Below are 24,203 nucleotides of genomic sequence, written 5' to 3'. Positions count from 1 at the left end.
AAAATGCTACATCATGGATTGAAAACAGAAAAAAAAAAAAAAAAAATATACAAATAAGAACCAAAAAGTTAACCTGCAAAACGTATTTCCCCTTTTCTGTAGGTTCACGTTCTATGGTTTCAGTTACCCACAGTCCAAAAACATTAAACGGAAAATTTCAGAAATAATTCGTAAGTTTTAAAGTAAGATTCAAATGCCATTCTAGCAGCATGATGAAATCTCACATCTTCCTGCCCTGTTCCTCTGGATGTGAACTGTCCCTCTGTCCAGAGTGTCCACCCTGCATTCACTACCTGTTCAGTGTCACTCAGCAGCCATCCTGTTACCAGATCAGCTGTCGTGGGGTCGCAGGGCTGTGTTCAGGTGACGCTGTTTTTAGTGGCCCCAAAGCACAAGAGTAGTGATGCTGACAGTTTGAATATTCTCTTACTATGCCTAGTCTGTAAATCAACCTGTACCAAAGGTATGTATGTCTAGGAAAAAATACAGTTCTTTCTCCAAACTAGGGCAAGGCAATTAAACTTTGTGGGTTTTAGTTTTCCTAGCTATAAAATGAGGTTTTGCTCTAGTAGAGTTCTAAAAATCCTTAAAGGTTTAAATAGTTACGGTTATATCAGATACTAGAAAATTGGGTCTAGACTGCTTTATTTGAAGATGAACCTTGGTAACCCGGAGAGTAATCGAATTTTATAAACGACACTATAAGGCACACTTTAGATCCTGACAATGACTCAGTACATTCAACACTATAAACTTAACATACAAACGTTTCCACAGGACTCACACAAATGTCAGTGTTCCCCCAAAGTATAACTGTGTGCCCCAAAATTAACCTTACTTCATGCTGCTGCTGCTGCTGTGTCGCTTCAGTCATGTCCGACTCTGTGCGACCCCACAGACGGAAGCCCACCAGGCTCCCCCGTCCCTGGGATTCTCCAGGCAAGAACACTGGAGTGGGTTGCCATTTACTTCTCCAATGCACGCAAGTGAAAAGTGAAAGGGAAGTTGCTCAGTCGTGTCCGACTCTTAGCGACCCCATGGACTACAGCCTATCAGGCTCCTCCGCCCATGGGACTCTCCAGGCAAGAGTGCTGGAGTGGGGTGCCAAAGCCTTCTCCTCTTCTTTCTAGTAATATGTAATCTGTTTTTTGAGAAATGAATCGTACCTCTTTGCTATTTTGCTGTCTTCTTTACCCTTCTACCTCTAAACCATAAATTGTACTGTATTATCTAATTCATAACATTTAGTCTTCCATGTTCCAAAAAGTTGTCTAATTATCCTAAATCTTCCTCTTCTCATTTACTATAACATTTAAGGGAATTAAGATAATTTCTTTATCCTGCTTTTTATATAATAGAACACTTTTTTTTCCTTCCCCATTAAGATTCTAAAGGGAAAAACCATACAGACATCACAAAAAAAAACTCTAGCCAGAGATAATCAAAAGCTATACTTCAAAATTCAATAGTCAGTAAAAAAAAAGAAAATTATAACCTATTAATGATTTAGAATTTTAAAAATTACATGGTAAGAGAAAATAGTTAGCATAGGAATTGGAAAATTAGTCACATGGTAAAGTTTAAAATTTAATGTCTCAAAAGTCTTGATTATTTGTTAGGAAAAAAATCAATTTGATAGCATGCAGCTCTGCTTTGTTCTTCTCAACCCATCAGTACTTTAAAGGATACTTAGTACCAGAATAATGTGTGACTCTGCCACGAATTGGACCTGGCTGCTCCCATGAATGTAGCTCTATAAAACAAGACAGAGAAGCAAAAAATTACAATCTGGGGAAAAGCAGGGTTTTGGCAGCTTTTTCTTTGTATAATTCTATACCTTGAAGATTAACAATGGATGAAGCTATGAATTAAGCTCCTATTTATGGTTTTAGAATGAAATAATTAGTTATTTTTGAATAAAATAATTCTCAGTTAACTAGAACAGAAGAAGCCCTGGTGGCTGATGCCACTGTCAACTGTAGAAAGCAACCTACTATCAGAAGTAAACTTAGTATAATTTGTTAAAAGGTTTACCACAAAAACATACACCAACTGTAATGATTCTTCCAGAGCCTCCGTAAAATATACTTAATATAGTGTAACACACAGATTAGAGGAACTAAGATTAATGACTCTATATCCTTTAAAGTAAATAAAAAATGACCAATCAAAAGTTAATGACTCTTTTCTATACTATCAAAGTTTTTAAATTAAGGAGATAGCTTTACAAACGCATTTATTTTAAACTGATTTTTTCAAAACATAATTATTAAAATTGTTTCATCCTATTGAGAAAGGTATAGTTTCCTATACCTGGTAAGAACTATATTAGTTGATACCAGTCAATTATAGAAATTTGACAAAAATCTCCATGCAGGATTATTTTGCTTCTGAAAACCTGATTCCCACAGTAGTTTGGCTTTCATGGAAAAAGTATTTAACTAAAAGTCAGGACATTATTCCTTTTTGTCCTTAACCCTGGTATGTCACCCAATCTCTCAATTATTCAATATCCCCTCATCCATAAAACTAGGAACTGGATTAACTGAGTCCTCTGATCTTTTTGAAGCATGTACAGTCTTGTGTGTATTGTTATCAATTTTGTCTTGGTATTTTCATGTAGAGACTGCTTTGGTACTTCAGTCTAAGCTACCTTTGTTTCCATCTCTAATTTCTCAATCATTTGTAGTGCAGCTGCCTCATTCAAACGTGTATTTGGATATATTTTTAAAGAATAGCTTCAAGCAAACCAACTAAAAACAGCCATGTGTGGTTTATTTACATTATAGCTTATGAAGAATATTGTCACATATATTTTCTATTTTATTAAATATTACTATATTGACAACAGTGTAGCAATACAAATACTATAAGCAATGTGTTATATATTATTTAAGTCTGATTAGAAACTAAGACTCTCATATCACAGAAATGAAGGTTTTGTTATTCTAATAACTATAGCAGCATAGATAATACCAAATACAATGATACCAAGTACTAATAACAACTATTTATTAAGCACTCATTTTGTATTTAACACAAGTTCTACATGCAATAGCCCATTTAGTTCTAGTAGTCATAACAAAGGTATTTTTATTACAGCCACTTAATCAATACGGTAACTGAGGCTCAACAGAGGTGAAAAATTGCTTAAGTTTTCGCATCTGCTGTGTGTAAAATCTGAGATTTGAAATTAGGTCTGTGTGATTTCAGATCCTGAGCTCATATTCACTATACTATCGATACTTAGTTATTTGCTGGACACTTGACAGGACGCTTCATATAGATTATCCCATCATATCTTCTTAATAACTATATAAAATAGATGTTATTCTGTCTTCCAAACGAGGAAACTGAGATTTAGAGAAATGAACTAAGATTGCACAACTAGTAACTGGTGAAATTTGGAGAGCAACCTGGGTTTGACCTCCAAGGTCCATGCCTTTTCCATCATATAATAACTTAGCAAAAGACAGGAAGAAAAACCTAGTGGAAAGTTTTATAAAAGTTTTTACTGGTGATCACAGTTAAATGTTGACCATTAAAGGAATTAAAAATCAACATTTATGTGACTGACTGAAATATCTGACTATAACAACACAGAATAAGATGCCCAGATGTATGTGACAACTGCGAGGAACTTGGATTAGAACCACAGTGCAGATACTATGCACTTATTTAGGCAATGGGGATATCAAGTGTAACAAACAGCAAACAAAATGAAACAAACAAATCCAAAAAAATGCTTTCACAAGCTTACACATTCAAACTGTGAGAACACATTTTGTCTACCAGAGTGTGACAGAGACATTACTGGCACATATAAAAGTCAGAAGAGCAAAAACAAGAATAAAAGAACAAACAAGCACTCTAGAGGTCTTAAGTGCTGACCTTGGAGGGAATGTTTCATTTACAGGGTTACCTAAAGCAATGCTTAACACAATTAAAATCTAACTAAGCTCACCATTTTAAGCTAGTCTTTAATATATGTATTTAACTGATGCATGTACTTTGAAAATACTTTGGAAGAAGGAACACTGAGTAATTCCTTTACAACTTCAGCAAGCATGATGTTCATTTATATTCTTTCCACCTGTGATTTTTACTAATTCTGACAAGGGAAATGTCAGTAACTCATGGAAATTTAATCCTAAATATTTATTTAACTTGGAAATGGCAACCCACTCCAGTATTCTTGCCTGGAAAATTCCATTGACAGAGGAGCCTGGTGGGCTATAGGCCATGGGGCTGCAAAAGAGTCGGACATGACTGACTAAAAAACATTTTATGACACCAAGAAAATGGCAAAAAAAAACTTAGATTTGATATTGTCTGGTGTTATCCAAATGCCACTTTCAGCCTAACATCAAATCCACAAGAGCACTTTTGGTCCTTTCTTTCATTTTAAAATACACAATTGCAGAATGAACTAAGATCTTGTCAATAGCTAGAGGAAACACTGCTGTGATGATCTTTTATTATCACGTGGATTCTTCCTGTCCATCTCTTCATGCAGCTGGACTCATCAGTAGGGAATGTAAACTTTATTTCTGTTCATTTTCTTTCCCTCTTGTATACGTCAGGAAAAATGACCTGTGTGAATCCTTTCACCTTTTTCTGTACCTTGTTTACTATCCTCCAGTACAAGAAGAGCAGACACATGAAATTTAAGAAAATATTTAAGCGATAATCTCTCAACTGTCTAGCATATGATTCTCACTCTGCAACAGAAGTACTATAACAGCAAAAAAAAAACATGATGATTTATTATCAACGTGAAGACAGAATGTAGGAGAAAAATCTTGTATTTCCTTTGGCAGGACTTCCAAGAAGTCAAATGAGTTTCCTCATTGCTCTTAAATAAACTTGTGTCTTTAATCTTGGCTATTTAAGATCTGCCAGTAGAAGAGCAACTGCTTTCGTGATCAAAGCCTACGTACAGTGAGGGATCCATTTTTCATATATGATAGTCAATCCTTTTTTTTTAACTACATAACTCTAAATAAAGAAGATGCTATTTTAAAATATACAAGTTTGTAGCAATGCAGTAATGACATCATAGTCCTGAGTCTCCTTTGTGTGCTCAGGCACCCAGAATACTAAAAGGAAGTAATCTTGATTATTTCTTTCTCAGTTTCTTTGTGAGAAGACGAACATCTAGGAAGAGATTTTCTTTAACTGTTAAGACAAAATATACTCTTTTATTTAGTGTTGAGTATAACAGAAGTATTCCGAGGCATTCTGTGACCTTCCTAATGTATGGTACTATGATCTTTGGAACCAGTTACTTGCGTCTTTAGTAAAAACAGTGTGAGAGTGGGCAGCAGGTGGGCAGGCTTCTGTTGGCAAATGGGAGTGTCTGGATCACCACTGCTGGTGCAAAACAAGTGGAAATCCTGAGGTACTTAGCCCTCTGAGAGTCTAATAAAAGATTTCTCTATTTCTCGATAGTTACATAGTCCCAGTCCTTTCTTTGAGGTTGTCTTCTTATACATCAAACTGGATAAACTTCTCTGAGGTAGCACTGGTCCCTACAAGGCCGTGACACCAAGCAGCAGGTGTGATATAGATCAGACAATAAATAGCTCGGCCAAGTCCTTCTGGACTTGCCTGAAATAAGAGACATAGATAGGGATGGTTACCTACAGCCAGATGGCAAAGAATGCCACTGTGCTGGATTTCCCCAGGCTAGGTAGGTATGATTGGTCTTATTCAAACTCTTCTCTACGAAAAGCATCAGCCCCGCTAGTACAGTGGAGACACACCTCTCCTTAGGAGCTTTACCTGAATTCACAGGGACCATTAAGATCAGTAGGTCAGGTACTGTAAACAGGGGAGGTACGGGAGAGAACAAGTAACAACACAGAACAACCAAACCAAAAAGCTCCAATCAATTCTAAGGAAATCCTAAGCAGAATATGCGGAAATAGTTCATCATAACTGCTCCTCCCTAGAAGGTCAGGCAATGAGAACCCAAAGTGCAGGCAGGCCTGAAAAATTCTGAGGAGACTGTAAGACTACCCTAAAGCCCAGACACTAGTGAGACAGCTACTGGGGAGAACGTATGCTTGTAGAAGCACTTTCTAGTTTTTGAACAAAACCGATACTATGACTGACGAGAGAGCTTCTCATATTCACTGTGCTTTCAAAACGTTGAGAGGTTAAATAATATGACAACATAGTATGACTGTTTCTTTCAAGTGTACCGCAGAGGTTGACTTAAAAGGTCCTGTGACTCAGCTTCTAAGTACATTTTAGTAATTAATATTTTCTTGACAGCCCATTTCTAGACTTATCAATTCTTCTATTCATCAATGAAAGAAAACCTGGAATGCTTAGTAGAATTACTCTCATGGAATATTTTTGGTAACTAAAGTAGTAAGTTCAAAATGAAAAGTTACTTGTTAGATTCTTCATTTTAAAATCCAACTGAATAGCTTTTGATATGAGATACACTGAATATGTAGATCTACAATGCAAATGTTTTGGGAACTCTGTCATATTAGATATATATGAAAAGTATAATAGAGTAAAAGTATATATGGGCTTTTTTCCTTTTTATCTTTTACAAAAAAATCATCAAGGAACATTACTATTCTCATGTTGTTAAAAATGTAATCTAAAGTACAAGAACAACAACAACAAAATACAATGTAACATGAAGCTTAAAAGTCACATTATTCTATGTTAAAAAGTAAAATCACTCATTTCATATCACTAAATATTTTGTATCTGTGACTGGCATAAGAAATGCACTAGGAAGATAGTTTTTCTGCCCTACTCTAACTTTGCAGATGAATTGAATGATTTCCTCCAGGAAAGCCATTTAACCTCTCCTTAATTCATTTTCCTTGTACAGATCATTTTTTGTTGTTGTTGTTACTTATGGGCCTATTAGGTGATAAAAAAGATGTTATTATCAAGAGAAGTCTATAAAATGGATTTAAACAAAAAATAAGCAGAAAAATGACCACTGTCTTTTGAAACCTAGTCTCTCATATTTTTCTTTTTTGGATTATCTGTGAAAATGGATATTCACATCTTCCCTCTCAATGCTCCCATGATAAGTCTTTGATATTCCTCTGTATGAAAGCATATTCATGTGGATGAAAGCACCTGAGATGCTAGGCAATTATTCCTTAATGATGAGTCTTGTAGTGTGTCTATTAGATAATTCCCTGATCACTGTTTGCACTTGGTATTTTTCCCTGTCACTTCCTCACTGATTGCGACCTGAGTGAAACATTGCTAAGTCTGGATCCCATTGCATCACGTGGAACTACCTGCTGTGATGGGTTTTCTAGTCCAGTTTCTTCAGATGCCTTTAGTTCATATCCTTGAAACTTCTCGCATATTGTCTTAGAGTGATACTCTCTCTAAAGTTCACCTAATGCCAGTTCACCATCTGCTTTAAAAGTTCAGTGCCATCCGTTTTCTCTGGATGTCCAGGATCACTGCATTCTGATGAACAAGTCTGGAAAATCACTGCCTCTAAATCTTTGACATTAGAGACTTTATCTTGACATTTGATGTGAAACATAGCACAATGGGATGATAAATGAAACCTGTCTCAGAAATGAAAATGACACTGATAAGGACTCAGATATTAGACCCTTTTAACACTGCTGACAGTACCCTGGATCTGCAAGTCTTGAGAATGGGTTTAACGACGGCTGGGCCTGGTTTAGCCTGCTAATCTGTCAAATGAGACATCAAATTCTTGGGTGTGATTTTCTATTTCTTTAAGCTTACTACTTTGAAAGCTTCAAATCAGTAGCATTTACTTTCATACTTAATCAGTATACTAACAATGTGAATCCAGGTATATAACTAGTATTTTGTATCTAGAGGCTAATATACAGCTTCTGGTTCTTCCATAAAGACTTCACAGAACCAAACACAGCAATCGTCTTCAACAGAAGCACCACACTGACGGCTGGAGAATCTGGTTACAGACCAGGCTGCTGTGTAGGCTGGGGTGTGTTAACCGACCTGTGGGTCAGTTTCTGCATCAGCAGATCAAGGATGTTATAATAATTTACAGCATTCAGAAAAATATGACATGAAGTGAGCCTTCCTTAAGTGTTGGCTATCGTTATTTCTGTTTGTTCAGCTGATATTTATTGAATGTCTAATATGTGATAGGCACATTTCTAGACACTTGAGATAAGAGTGAACAGAGCAAAAATCCCTGGCCTCGTGGGGTTTATTGGAGAAGGAAATGGCAACCCACTCCAGTAGTTTTGCCTGGAGAATCCCATGGACAGAGGAGCATGGAGGGCTACAGTCCACAGGGTTGCAAAGAGTCAGACACGACTGAGTGACTAACACACACACATGGGGTTTATAGCCTGGTGTTTGTGCACATGCACGTGTGTGTTGGGGGCAGGGAACTGGAGGGGGAGAAAAGCCCAATGAATATAAATAAAAATAAAATATATTATCAGATCAGATCAGATCAGTCGCTCAGTCATGTCCGACTCTTTGCGACCCCGTGAATCTCAGCACGCCAGGCCTCCCTGTCCATCACCAACTCCCGGAGTTCACTCAGACTCACGTCCATCGAGTCAGTGATGCCATCCAACCATCTCATCCACTGTCGTCCCCTTCTCCTCTTGCCCCCAATCCCTCCCAGCATCAGAGTCTTTTCCAATGAGTCAACTCTTCGCATGAGGTGACCAAAGTATTGGAGTTTCAGCTTTAGCATCATTCCTTCCAAAGAAATCCCAGGGCTGATCTCCTTCAGAATGGACTGGTTGGATCTCCTTGCAGTCCAAGGGACTCCACAAGAGTCTTCTCCAACACCACAGTTCAAAAGCATCAAATAACATAAAATACTACTATATGGAACATTAAATTGAGACTACATCAATTCAAAACAAAATCCACATACTTGTTTATATATTTGGGCTTATTAAAATAAAGAGGTCACTGAAAATGGTAACGTACTTTAATTAGTAATGGTTCTATAATTGAAATAGTGAAGAGATAAGTTACATCATTTGTCGTTGACATTCCTTTCTCTTCTCACATTTCTCCTTTAGATGATTCATACTCTTCAATTCAACAGCTCTTGGTATGAAAGACTCCTTCTTAGCCAGGACTATAGTGTTACATCTTGTAGGGTAACCACTAATTGGATATATCTACTTGAATATCTCACTTGAATGTCCTAATACTCTAAAACCAAATGTTTTTCAAACATGTCACTATTCTCTGCACAAAATTATTTATCTTGGCCAGACTTCTGTGCTTCTGTCAATAATGCAACCATTCTTCTAATGATCCAAGTTTCAACTTTACCATTTCTGCCTACATCAATTGTAATGCCAGTGAACACTTTCTACCCTATATTTGCCTTTTTTCTATTACACTGACACAACTGACTGTGTATGGATGTTTATCATATCATGCTTGGATTATGGGCACTCTAATCTTTAGTCTCCAATCTCTCATTTCTAGCTAAATCTTCCAAAATCTCCACTTTCATCAGTCTACTGCTCACAAACCTTTGAAAATTTAAAACTGCTTAGAGGCCACAGCTCTTGGCAGTAAAGTCAAACACTTTTGAATCAATCGATTTATCAATCAAGCCATCTAGTCATTACTTAACAGTGAGAGAGCTGTATTCCATAAAATGAGAAAACAAGTACATGTAAAAAACATGGTGTTTTTTTTTTTTTTTTTGCTGAAAAAGAAACATGGGAACATGCACATGGAGATCTCTAACCATACAGACAAAATAAGGGCAGTGTGCTTAACATTCTAGAATTAGTAAGCCAACATTTCAGTCTGTGCTTGAGTTGCCTCTTTGTAAATCGGGATGATAACTGTATCTTTCTTACTGAAAACTGCTACTGGAGTGAACAGATCAGAAGTTAATTAGCTACTAAATTATGTGGTATTCAGTAAGGACTCTATAATTTAGCTATGTGTTCAGTGAGTTCTAGAGAAATATAAAAGATGAACCAGAGGGATGGTATGGGGAGGGAGGAGGGTTCAGGATGGGGAACACATGTATGCCTGTGGCGGATTCATTTTGATATTTGGCAAAACTAATACAATTATGTAAAGTTTAAAAAAAAAAAAAAAGATGAAATTACTGTAGTGTGAAATGGAAGGAAAAGGCTCCAAAGATGGTTAACTATAAACAGGGTATTTCAATAGAGATTATGTTGAGATACATTAGGAATAGTCAGAGCGAACTTTAAACAGGTGGAAAATGACAAGGAAATTAACAGAGGATGGGAAGGGGTTTGAAGGTAAGACATGATTGGGATGCCACAGTAAGTACACTTTTTCTAACACTATTTCCATTAAAAATTATATCTCAAAAAAATTATGGTCCCCAAACATCCTGTCCTCATTTTCACCTCTGTATGGGTTTTCTTAAGGCTGTTCCATTTTTTTTTCTTTCTGATCCATATCAAGGAGCAATCTTTATTCTTACTGGGTAACCAAAATTTAGTGTGATTTAATACCTCTAATTCTACCTCTTTTAATAAAACTTTGCCTCAGGGTAATGAATAGTTAATGCCCTTAAACTATTATAATACTGTCTATAACATTTCTTCTGTATCTTAGTCACATATGGATTTATAATGTTAGGATTCTAGACTTAAAACTCACATGAATACCACTGTCTCAGGAAAAAGGATATATTACTTGTAGAATACAGAATATTTCAATTTTTTAAAAAAGAGAACAGGCTTCAAATACTTGCTTCAACATATTTTAAAATAATTAAATACAAAATATATTTACAAGTGGTTGACCAGATTTCCCAATCAAAACCACTATGAGATACCATTTCACACCAGTCAGAATGGCTGCGATCCAAAAGTCTACAAATAATAAATGCTGGAGAGGGTGTGGAGAAAAGGGAACCCTCTTACACTGTTGGTGGGAATGCAAACTAGTACAGCCACTATGGAGACCAGTGTGGAGATTCCTTAAAAAACTGGAAATAGAACTGCCTTATGATCCAGCAATCCCACTGCTGGGCATACACACTGAGGAAACCAGAAGGGAAAGAGACATGTGTACCCCAATGTTCATTGCAGCACTGTTTATAATAGCCAGGACATGGAAGCAACCTAGATGTCCATCAGCAGATGAATGGACAAGAAAGCCGTGGTACATATACACAATGGAGTATTACTCAGCCATTAAAAAGAATACATTTGAATCAGTTCTAATGAGGTGGATGAAACTGGAGCCTATTATACAGAGTGAAGTAAGCCAGAAGGAAAAACACCAATACAGTATACTAATGCATATATATGGAATTTAGAAAGATGGTAACAATAACCCTGTGTACGAGACAGCAAAAGAGACATTGATGTATAGAACAGGCTTATGGACTCTGTGGGAGAGGGAGAGGGTGGGAAGATTTGGGAGAATGGCATTGAAACATGTGAAATGTCATGTATGAAACGAGATGCCAGTCCAGGTTCAATGCACAATACTGGATGCTTGGGGCTGGTGCACTGGGACGACCCAGAGGGATGGTATGGGGAGCGAGGAGGGAGGAGGGTTCAGGATGGGGAACACATGAGAAATAAAGGAATAAAAAATTTAAAAAAAAAAAAAGTAAAAAGAATTAAGTTATACAAAACATGGAAAATGATGAAATCCCCTAAAAAAATATATATATATATATTTAAACCCTAAACTGTGAAATGATTGTAAAACTCTGTATATTTAGTGTAATTTAGGAATTTTTTAAAAATCTAGAGCATTTATTAATAACTGTATTTTTAACATCTTAGATGAAGCTAACAAATGAAGTTAAATTCCTCAAAATAGCATAAAGAACAGTTAAGCTCAGGAAATATTTTATATATATATATATCTTAGAGAAAAAGTGATGTTTTAAACAACTATGTAGAGTGAATGTTATTTAAAATTAATAAAATCACAGTGTACTCTTCTCAAATTTAGACTGGGCTCATTAAATAATATTTTTTTATTAAGAAATTTTTGCCAATAAAAATTTTAACAAGTAAACATTGATATTTGGTGGTTATCAGTATGTACTATAAGCACATAATTGAAAAAAATCATATCTCTCCAGAGATTTCAAAAATGTATTCCCAATCCAGGGATCGAACCAAGGTCTCCTGCATTACAGGAGGATTCTTTACCAGCTGAACTACAAGGGAAGCCCAGGAAAACTGGGGTGGGTAGCCAATCCCTTCTCAAGCAGATCTTCCCCACCCAGGAATCAAACCAGGGTCTCCTGCATTGCAGGCAGATTCTTTACCAACCGAGCTATCAGGGAAGCCCTCCATCGTTAGTAATTTATTACAAATGTTCTTGTGTATTTATATGTACTTAATTTTTAACACATAAATTTTTGGGGGGGTATATAATTCCATTTTTAAAATATGTGCTTTTTCTTTATAGATTTTAAAAATCTTACCTGAGAGATTGCAAATATCAAAATGTGAACTTAGCCTCACATATTGAGAGTTTGTGACACCGCAAGTATACATGATTGATTTAAAGTCTAAAAGCTTCTTTTAACTGTGCTTTTTTTTTTAAACTGGCTAATTCATAATAGATTACTCAGATTTGTTCTTAATCAAAAATACACAATGGGGGGGAACCAGGCACCCACAGATTTTGTATTGAGATAGCTAAGCCCAGTCAAAACTCAAACTATAGATTTAAGACTTTTGCAATTTTCTGTATGCAAATTATATGTCAGTTCTAAAGAGGTATATTTTCGAAGAAATATTGTTTAGAAAAAATAAACAGAAACAAGAGTCTTTCCATCATATCTATAATAAAATTCTTCCATGAGTTTTTCATTATAATCAGGAAGGAAGCACTTTTTTCCTAAAACCCAACACTACTGGGAGGAATTTGAAATGACATTTTACTGATTCTTTATTTTTCCATCAGAGTATCTTTTATATTATTTTTTTAACTTTATCAGAGTATCATTGATCTACAGTGTTAGTTTCAGGTGTATAGCAAAGTGATTCAATTATATACACACACATATATGCACACACACACACATCCTTTTTTAAAATTCTTTTCTTATATAGGTTATCCCAGAATAATGAGTAGAGTTCCCTGTGCTATATAGGAGGCCCTTGTTGAATATCTATTTTATATATAATAGTGTGTATATGTTCATCCCAAGCTCCTGATTTATCCCCACCTGGCCAAGTTTCCCCTTTGGTAACCATAAGTTTGTCTTCTATGTCTGCGAGTCTGTTTCATAAATATGTTCATTTATCGTTTTTAAAAATTAGATTCCACACGAATGGTATATATGATATTCATCTTTCTCTGACTTACTCTGCTTACTATGATAACCTTTAACACCATCCATCTCTAGGTCCATTCATGTTACTGTAAATGGCATAATTTCATTATTTTCTTATAGCTGAGTAATATTCAACTGTATTTATATACCACTTCTTTATACACTGTCGATGGACATTTCAGTTGGTTTCATGTCTTGGCTATTGTAAATAGTGCTGCAATGAACACTGGGTGTATGTATATTTTCAAATTATGGTTTTCTTCTGGATATATGCCCAGGAGTGGGACTGCTGGATCATATGGTAGTTCTACTTTTAGTTTTTTTAAGGAATTGCTTGTAAATGCTATGTACAAATCTGATTTTTTATATGACTGAAAAATGTCCATCTGGTATTTAACAACATGGAAATCCTTGGTGAACTAGTGTGATTTTCAGATGAGTGATGGGTACAGAAGCCAGATGGAAGGACACTGGGAGTGACCAGAAATGAACTGAGATCATGGGCAGAGACAACCCTCACATAGTCAATTAGGTCATGTTATGACTGCAAAGACCAAGAGAGAGGTGTGCTACTGAGAAATTTTAGCAATAAACCACGTGGAATACATTAAATCAAACTTTATTTATGATTTTCCAAAATATCTTACAAGTGGCAACTAAGTAGATAGTAGACCTTACAGGAAAAGGTATTGACAAGGAGGATATGGTTGAAAAAGTGGATGAAGATTCTGAAGAAAGGTTGATCTTAGTGTTCTTGGGGACCAGTTAAGTCCCTTGGAAGCGGGTGAGAGAACAGAAAATATGAGAAATCAAAGAAAATGGACAAAGATGGAACAGCAGAATAAGCAGGAATAAGAGAATAGAAGAAATTGAATTCATTGATATTAATTGCAAGTCTGAAAGCTTGGATTTGGAACTATTAAAAATTTCGATGAGGTTTCAGGTAGTTCCCAAGTGAGCAGTTTAAGTGAAATGAACAAGTACGTTATAGAATTTAAAGAGAAAAAAATGAAAATATGAAGCCAATGTGCTGAACGAATAGACAGCATGGGCATTCTAAATAAAGGAGTTTAAAAATATATATATATCATGCCTGAAGACAGAGTGAATTAGACAACCTTTAAAAGTCTTTTATCCCTCTAATCTTATTCAAGGAAGTTACTACATGATTGTCTTAAATATAGCAAAAAATAGGTCTTTTCCAAAAAGAGTATAAATGACACAAAGAATATTCAGTCCTAGCAGCATCATTTATAAGTGCTACAAATTAACTTAATGAGATTTTTATCCTCTTGAAAATATTTTTTTAAATGGCTGCACAATTCTAATTTATCCTACTTAAATGGAATTAATATATCATATTGTGGCTACTGCAGTGTTTTCTTTAACAAATCACAGCAATATATATTTGTACTTTCGTATTTATGATTTACTTTTAGTTCCTAAAAATACAGTAACAATCTGACTGTACCAAACTGGGGAGAGAAGGAAGGTATAATTTTAAAAACAAATTCTCAAACAGAATAATGAATTGTCAAGTAAAATTTTGAAAGTGGAAAACTTGTTCAGTAAAAGATAAAATATATTGGCAATTAGCATCATCTTTAAGGATATAACAATCAAAGTAATACTGTGCACCTAGAAATATTTTATTGAGCAATCTAAACGAAACTCAGTCAAAACTGTTTACAGCTTTAATTTGCTTAGTAAACCAGGCCTGCCCAGTGCAATATACTTATCTAATGTTAAACTATCACAAACTCTAAAACTGAGTCCTTTTTTAGTTGAAGGAGAGGTGATTTACAATATTGTGTTAGTTTCAAGTGTACATCATACTGATTCAGGGTGTTTGCAGATTATATTCCATTACAGGTTACTATAAGATATTAGGTATAATTCCTTGCACTATATAGTAAATACTTGTTGCTTATCTATTTTATGTAGTTTATATATATGAATCCCATATATATTGAATCCTTAATTAATGCTTAAAGTAATTAAAAATATATATATATACACCTTTCTTTTTCTTTAAAATACACGTGCTTAGTCGCTCAGTCGCATCCAACTCTTTGCAACCCCATGGACTGTAGTCTGCCAGGCTCCTCTATCCATGGGGATTCTCTAAAAAACCTGGGAGGGGATCTTCCCAACACAGGCATCAAACCTGGGTCTCCTGCATTGCAAGCAGATTCTTTACCATCAGAGCCACCAGGGAAGCCCAAGAATACTGGAGTGGGTAACCTATCCCTTCTCCAGGGGAACTTCCCAACCCAGGACTCAAACCAGGGTCTCCTGCATTGCAGGTGAATTCTTTACCAGCTTAGCTACAATACGATAAGCTTTTGGTTTAGAAACAGTCAATAGCACACATGCTTTTCAATTTTTATCCTTTCAATCTTCCAAGTAATGTTTGAGGGGGGAAAATAAACAGAATCTTCTATGCCTAGTAGACTAATTCTGGAACCGTACAAGAGAAGGGGGAGAACCCCAAAATGTGATTTTAGGGCTTAAGGATTCAACACTGGGTAGAAACTTTTTCAGAAGAAAAATGTTATGAATTTTTATTATGAAGGAGAAAGCTGGTATGGAGGGAAGATGACAAGAAAACAAAGGGAGGAAAAAGAAAAGGGGGATGTGGTTTGGGGAGTGATGCTTATTACATGGCAGTACCAGGAGCAGGCCTGCACTGAGGCAGAAGTCCTTAAACTTCCTGTATACAAAACACAGGAAACCCCTGAGGGGTAGATTAGCTAGTGAATAAGGGCAATGGCAACCCACTCAGGTACTCTTGCCTGGAAAATCCCATGGATGGAGGAGCCTGGAAGGCTGCAGTCCATGGGGTCACTGAGGGTCGGACACGACTGAGCGACTTCACTTTCACTTTTCACTTGCATGCATTGGATAAGGAAAATGGCAACCCACTCCAGTGTTCTTGCCTGGAGAATCCCAGATACGAGGGAGCCTGGTGGGCTGACGTCTATGGGGTCGCACAGAGTCAGACACAACTGAAGTGACTTAGCAAGGGGAGTGTGGCCTGGCTGCTGGAATGCAGGCTACCTTCTGTTTCTTGATCTGGTGCTGGCTATACAGGAGTGTTCTCTCCATTAAAATGAACTAAGCGTATTGTCTATGTCTGTTTCGGGAGGAGAGGGTAAGATGTATGGAAAGAGTAACATGGAAACTTACATTACCATATGTAAAATAGACAGCCAACAGGAATTTGCTGTATGGTTCAGGAAACTCAAACAGGGGCTCTGTATCAACCTAGAGGAGTGGGATGGTGGGGGGGAGATGGGAAGTGGGGTTCAAAAGGGAGGGACTATATATGTATCTATGGCTGATTCATACTGAGGTTTGACAGGAAACAACAAAATTCTGTAAAGCAATTATCCTTCAATTAAAAAATAATTAAAATTAAAAAAGTGAACTAAGCCACACATGATTTAAAGCATTTAATTTTAAGCACTTTCTTAAATTTATGTAATGTTTCTATTAAAAAAATCTCAGATATGTAAGTAAATAAACTGGGGATTGTGCTACTAGGGTACATTTCTGGATACTAGTTTCTGGAATCTGCATTTAACAAGTACCCTGGGGGTGTATACAGCCATTCTAAGACATAAATGGAAAAACAACAATTGAGAGGTTCAAAAGTAATTTTTTCATCCTCTCAGCAAATGCTTTCTCCTGCCACAGGCATTTCTGAGTATTCAACAAATCTGCTGATTTGAAACCCTTTACTCCAGTCATTTAGAAAGCAGATGGATTACTGACTATAGACTCGGGATCAGAGATCATTTCCATCCTTACTTTTTACTTACCTAGGCTTAGGATGTACCAGACCCTACATAGGATACCATAAAAATGAGAAAATCATAGTTTCTGCCTTCAAGAAGTTTATAATCTACTTTAAATAATTCCATAGTACCTGAAATACAAAGCAAGCAAAAAAATTAAGTGGTATAAGTGGCAGCAAACAAAGCACTGTAAAAGAGGAAGGATGCGGAAGCAGACAAGGCCTCTTGGAAGACAGCATCAAAACTACATGAAACTTAAGTGTAATTTCAACAGATGAGAGAAGAAAAGAGGAAGCACTCCTGAAAGTGCAGATAGGAGCACTATGCTAAGGACAGCATAGGCTGTAGATGGCGCTGCTGGGAAGAAAGTAGTCAGAGATGAGGCCAGAAATGCAGGCTGTCACTACCTGTAGAAGGAGCCTTGGATAAAAGGCAGAAATAAGTATGCCTGATTTTAATTTTACAGGAATAAGGAAGTCACAGAGGACGTTTGAACAGAAAGGAGACACGATTGTAAGTCACTTCCAGGAAGGTGAATCCAGAAGCCACAAATTTAATGAACCGTGACAAGATGAAGGTAAGTCACCATGCTACGGATCACAGTGATGGTGAATCAAGGCTACACAGATCTGGGTTCTATTGCTACTCTACTCGATCGAGCTGCCTAACCTGAGTCCCAGCTACCACTTGTAATTAGGGGATGGGAGAGAAACGACTTCATATAAGGGCCCTGCAGACACTGAAGGAGGCCAACATGTCAATTTCCTAGCACCTCAGAGGTAGTTGGTCATTGTGATCATCATCGTCATCCACTTTTTCACATGACTCAAGTTTTTCCTATGCTAAATATGGTATATTTAGATGGTTCACGTGAGTTTGCCTGGAGCTAAATCCTGATGAAGAAAACAAAATGTAAGACTTCAGAGAAAAAGTGAAGAAGGTATAAGATACATGTAAGAAGTTCAGATTGCTAAAGAAGAGCTAAGACATATGTGAAATAGTCAAAAATACACAAAACATAACTTTTCTAGTAGTGTGTTCTCATTTTGTTATACTTGGATTTGGGCAAAAGCTTCAAGGTTGGCTTTGCTATCTCTAATAATAGAACTGTATATTGCTGTCAAGAAATACAACTAAAAGAAAACTTTCTTTTTTTCAGTGGTAAATAAATCTGCCTACCTGACCTCCCAAGATAGATTACACTGTTTTTACATATCCTCGAGTTTTATGTATAGTGTTTCCAAATGTAACACGGGTGAATATTTGGCTGCTCTCTCTTTTCTAGTCAGGCTATCTTTCTTCTAAAACACATCATTTTCATTTCTGACTTCTCATCTTAGTGTATGTATGGTCACTTAGCATCTGGAGTACTTCCTATTTTCTTTTGAACCAACTGAAATATGACTTATCAAATACTAAATTCAGTACCACTTCCAAAATGACACTAACAGATGAGGATGTATATAATTCACATGAGTCAATGATCAGGATTAGCATTCTTCTAGTTATCACTGTTTAATGTTGCTCTGGATGGCTGAATCAATTTTGTGACTTCACCTGCAGCTTAATTTCCCAAATTTAAAAGCTCAAAATAATGGAATAAAGAATAAAATACAGTTGACAGCTTAATACATGCTTCTTTGGAAGTACTTTAGTTTTGTGAAGTATTGAAATTGTTGTACAGTGGAAGGGTGTTAAGAAGATGTTCATGACCAGATCTCTGCACAATCAAGAGTTCAATGTGATGTATGTGTCATCCACACAGAAGGAGTAATTATGATTTTATGTTCCTGTTATGAAATATTTACCATTGCATTAACATGTTTTATATTACAAACCACATTTTAATATAAGCAATGTAAAACTGTGTACACCACAAAAACATTGATAATAGTGTTATCTTTTCTCCACTCCTGCAAACATAATTTCAGAATGGAACCTTCTTCTACTGACATTTCAAATGCTTAAGTATTCTCATCATGGGTCTGTATCTGTTTGACTGGTAAGTACAACATAATGAATAAAGTTTGCAGAAAACCATCTTAATAAGCTTACTTAAGAACCAGTATTTTTGTACCTAGTTAAATATCTTTGCTAGATTATGTATAATGGGTCTTTGTTCCATTTCCTGGGGAAATTGCACCTCAAAATAAAATGCTGTTCATGGGAAATAACATTTTCTTCCTTTCCTTCTTTAACTAACCTTTTGATTAAAAAAAATACATAGAACTAGGTTCTAAGATGAAAATAAGAGGCAGATATAAAATAATACATCAAGAGACACCATAAATATGTGGTATATGGTATGGTACCTTTTTTTAATTTTAGAGTATAACTGATTAGCAATGTTGCGTTAGCTTTAGTTGTATACAGCAAGTTTTACATATACATGTGTCTATTCTTTTACAAATTCTTTTCCCATTTAGGTTATTACAGAATTTTAAGCAAAGTTCCCTGTGCTACACAGTATTTCTTGTTGGTTATCTATTTCAAAAATACAAAAATGTATACATCAATCCCAAACTCCTAATTTATCCCTCCCCCTCACCTTTCACCTTTGATAACTTTTTTTTTTTTGATGTCTGCTTCTATTTTGTAAATAAGCTCATTTGTGTCATTTTTTTAGATTCTGCACGTAAGTGCTACCATGTCTTTCTCTGACTTATTTCACTCAGTCTAATAATCTCCAAGCCCACTATGGTACCGCAAATGGCATTGTTTCATTGTTTTTAAGGGCTGAGTAATATTCCATTGTGTGTGTGTTTATGTGTGTGTATGCACACATCACATATTCTCTATCCATTCATCTGCCAATGGACATTTACGTTACTTCCACGTCTTGGCTACTGTAAACAGCACTGCAGTGAACACTGGGGTGCATGTATCCCTTTGAACCATGGTTTTCTTTGGATATGTGCCCAGGAGTGGGATTGTAGGATTATGTAGTAACTCTATTTTTAGTTTTTTAAGGAAACTCCACACTGTTCTATGTAGTAGTTGCACTGGTTTATATTCTTACCACCAGTGTAGGAGGGTTGCCTTTTCTCCACATCCTGTCCAGCATTTATTGTTACTGATTTTTTAATGATGGTTATTCTGACTGGTGTAAGGTGATACCACATTGTAGTTAATTTACATTGCTCTGATAATTAGCAGTGTTGAGCCTCTTTTCATGTGACTTTTGGCCATCTATTTGTCTTCTTAGGAGAAATGTCTATTTAGGTCTTTTGCCCATTTTGATCGGGCTGTTTCTTCACGTTGAGCTACATGAGCTGTTTATAAATTTTGGAGATTAATCCCTTGTCGGTCAAACTGTTTGCAAATATTTCCTCCCATTCTGGGAGTTGTCTTTTCCTTTTGTTTATGGTTTCCTTTGCTATATAAAAGCTTTTGAGTTTAAGTTCCAGTTGTTTATTTTTGTTTTTATTTCCATTACTCTTAAGAGATGGGTTGAAAAGATACTACTGCAGTTTATGTCAAAGAGTGTTCTGCATATGTTTTCCTCTGGGAAAACATAGTATCTGGTCTTATATTTAGGTCTTTAGTCCATATAGAGTTTATTTTTGTATATGGTGGTAAAGATTACTCTAATTTAATTCTTTTCTATGTAGCTGTCCAGTCTTCGCAGCACTGTTTATTGAAGGGACTGCCTTTTCTCCATACAGTCCTGCCTCTCTGTCACTGAGTTATTGACCATAGATGAGTGAGTTTATTCCTGGACTTCTCATCCTGCTCCATTGAGCTACATTTCTGTTTCTGTGCCAATACCACACTGTCTGACAGAGTTCATTGATGAGCTCTAGTAGTTTTCTGGTAGTGTCTTTAGGATTTTCTACATAGAGTATCATGTCATTTGCAAACAGTGACAGTTTTACTTTTTCTTTTCCATTTTGAATGCCTTTTATTTCCTTCTGGAGGCTGACTGCTGTGGCTAGAACTCTCAAAACTACGCTGAATAAAAGTGGCAAGAATGGACATCCTTGTCTTCTTCCTGGATCTTAGAAGAAATGCTTTCAACTTTTCACTATTCAGAATGATGTTAGTTGTGGGTTTGTTATAAATGGCCTTTATTATGCTGAGATGGGTCCCCTCTATGCCCACTTTCTGGAGAGTTTTTTATCATAAATGGGTGTTGAGTTTTTTAAAAACCTTTTTCTATATCTACTGAGATAATCATATGATTTTTACTTTTCAATTTGTTAATGTGGCATATCACACTTGTTGATTTGCAGATACTGAGAAATCCTTGCACCCCTGGGATAAATCCAAGTTGATCGTGGTGTATGATCTTTCTCATGTATTACTGGATTCAGTTTGCTAGTATTTTGTTGAGGATTTTTGCATCTGTGTTGATACTGGCCTATAATTTACTTTTTTTGTGGTATCTTTGTCTGGTTTGGGTATCAGGGTGAGGGTGGCCTCATAGAATGAGTTTGGGAGTGTTCCTTCCTCTGCAGCTTTTTGGGAAGAGTTTCAGAAGGATAGGTGTTAACTCTTCTCTAAATGTTTAGTACAAGTCACCTGTGAATTTTATCTCTATTATATTGCATTATATTCAGTAATTAAGTCACATAGCTCAAGTCACATAACTCTTTAAAGTTTATAGCTATGCTGGTGTCCCCTGCTATTTCTTCTATAAAGTCCTTGAATTCAAAAAGAGTTTGGAAAGACACTTTCTTCCCTAACAACAGCAAGCCAAGCAAAGAGGATGAGAGTTTGCCATCATTTGGGGAATTGACAAGCAAGAATCTCAGCAGTTCTTCCCTGTACTAAGGTCTGAATTGAGCAAAAATAACAAGAGCATCAGTGCTGCCACCCTTGCAGAGCTGTTTCCAAAGGACAAATGCGTCATATGTGTCTCTCCGTGCCTAAGAGTTCATCACCAAAAGGACAGAGATTTATTTAAATATATAAGAAATCCAAATACCATCTATTCATCAGGCTTCTGCTGACAATGTTTTGTAATCTCTCTCTAACCACTAACTCTTTCAAGGGGCGTTCCTTCAGAAATTTCTCTCTTGAAATTTGCAAAGGCATGGTTTTTACTTATACCAACTCATTACAGAAATGTCCATTCACTATTTGATGGTACAGATATGAAGCAAACAGAAGATACTCTCTTTTCATTTAGTAAGTAGGGACAGTGCAAGTACTGCGCACATAAACAGGTAGTTTCAACTCGCCTTTCTGGAACCCCATTACCTGTCATTCTCAACCATGCCTAGTAACACTGAAACCAAATGAGCTGTGAGTGTACCCATCTGATCAAATCATTAGAAAGTTCTGAGAAAGTTTGTTCTGTTTCTGTTGCTGCTGTTGTTTAAATATGTAAGTCTGGTACCCAGAAATCAGTATTTCTCCTCCCTGTTCAGACATGTCTAAAGAATAACATTCTAGCTTGAACACTGCAGTTGGAAAGAGTGGCACTGACAGAAAGCAAAGCAGAGAACAGTTCTCAGGACAGTGAGGACTTACATGTCTGCCCTGTGGCAACAGCTGACAGAAATGGAAGCATGTTGCCTGGAAAGAGTCCAGAATGATACCCACCTCACATTTGTTCAGCTGACGTACAGAACTTAGTAGGCACTTAACTATGAGATTTCAGTGCCTGGGGAGGAGAGGACTGTTATTAGCTATGTCAAAGAAACAGTCTTCAACCCAATGTAAGAAATACCTTCCCATCAAATGAAGCTAAAATTGGCTGTTGATGAGAAAGCAAATTCCCTCTCATCTAAACTGTTTAAGAGGCTCAAAAATGATGATTTAATATGGATGTTATAAAAGGGCTCCTTACTCAGAGAATTCTGGCCTTGATAACTTTAGAATTCCTTCCATCTTTAAGATCAATAAGAAAAGTCTGAAAATTAAATGCCACAATAAAAAGTCTATAAAAATTAAAAATAAGCCCCATCACACCCTGAAAACAGAATCTCTCTTTTTTTTTTTTTTTTACTCCAAATATGCCATACTGATTCCTTATCTAATGGCTCTTCCATTCTCATCACATCACTGTTACCTTGGCTGCAGCCTTAATAACTTGAAATTCAACAACCACCTTTTAACTTATCTCTGAGAACTGAGACCATCTATGTCAACATGACTTAGTAGTTAGTTCAAAGAAATCTTTGCCTGGCAAAGATAAGACTATAAACCAAAAAACAACATCATTGTGCTTCAAGTAGTTCTTACAGATCCATTTATCAGAAACAATAGTCTGGACACCTGGATGAACAGCTTACTTGAAGATTTTCACCTCTAGGTGTTCAGTAAACCTATTCTTGGAAAATTGTGGGCAATTCAGATCAGCCATCTGCTTTGAAATGGCCAACTGAAACTATTTGAGTTCAGATCCCAAGACCCTTATAAATACCCCACTTCTGCTTTCTACTTTCAAGACATTGCTAAGGCTTTCTTGCTGCAGGAAGATCTAATACATTTAGTTTTGCATTATTAATGACTGGTGACAATGTGGGGAGTTCCACATCTCCATGTACCAACCACTCCTCCCCCCCAAATACCTATGATACCTACTGTAAAACCAACTCCCTTCTTAAAACATTACTTCTAATGTATTGTTCTTTGGCTTAAAATTTTTAATAGTAAAACTATATATTTACGAACAAAGCTAGTGGAGGTGATGGAATTCCAGTTGAGCTATTCCAAATACTGAAAGATGATGCTGTGAAAGTGCTGCACTCAATATGCCAGCAAATTTGGAAAACTCAGCAGTGGCCACAGGACTGGAAAAGGTCAGTTTTCATTCCAATCCCAAAGAAAGGCAATCCCAAAGAATGCTCAAACTACCACACAATTGCACTCATCTCACACGCTAGTAAAGTAATGCTCAAAATTCTCCAAGCCAGGCTTCAGCAATATGTGAACCATGAACTTCCTGATGTTCAAGCTGGTTTTAGAAAAGGCAGAGGAACCAGAGATCAAATTGCCAACATCCACTGGATCATGGAAAAAGCAAGAGAGTTCCAGAAAAACATCTATTTCTGCTTTATTGACTATGCCAAAGCCTTTGACTGTGTGGATCACAATAAACTGTGGAAAATTCTGAAAGAGATGGGAATACCAGACCACCTGATCTGCCTCTTGAGAAACCTGTATGCAGGTCA

The 24,203-nt window shown here is 36.4% G+C and overlaps 1 protein-coding gene across 3 annotated transcripts in view; it reads right to left on the bottom strand.

The window, feature by feature from the left end:
• The window catches only part of TUSC3 (tumor suppressor candidate 3), a 213,558-nt gene that overhangs the window by 29,918 nt on the left and 159,437 nt on the right, over window positions 1–24,203 (bottom strand). For all 3 annotated transcript variants that reach the window (XM_010838842.1, XM_010838841.1, XM_010838843.1), the window contains one exon: window positions 1,690–1,753. In XM_010838842.1, the coding sequence (XP_010837144.1) occupies window positions 1,690–1,753 (64 nt within the window). The remainder of the gene's footprint in view (window positions 1–1,689; window positions 1,754–24,203) is intronic.

The sequence above is a fragment of the Bison bison genome, unplaced genomic scaffold, assembly GCF_000754665.1.
Source record: "Bison bison bison isolate TAMUID 2011002044 unplaced genomic scaffold, Bison_UMD1.0 scf7180017864105, whole genome shotgun sequence".
In the NCBI taxonomy this organism is placed as follows: domain Eukaryota; kingdom Metazoa; phylum Chordata; class Mammalia; order Artiodactyla; family Bovidae; genus Bison; species Bison bison.
Note: the sequence above shows the minus strand (reverse complement) of the source record. Positions and strands in the feature narration are given on the sequence as shown.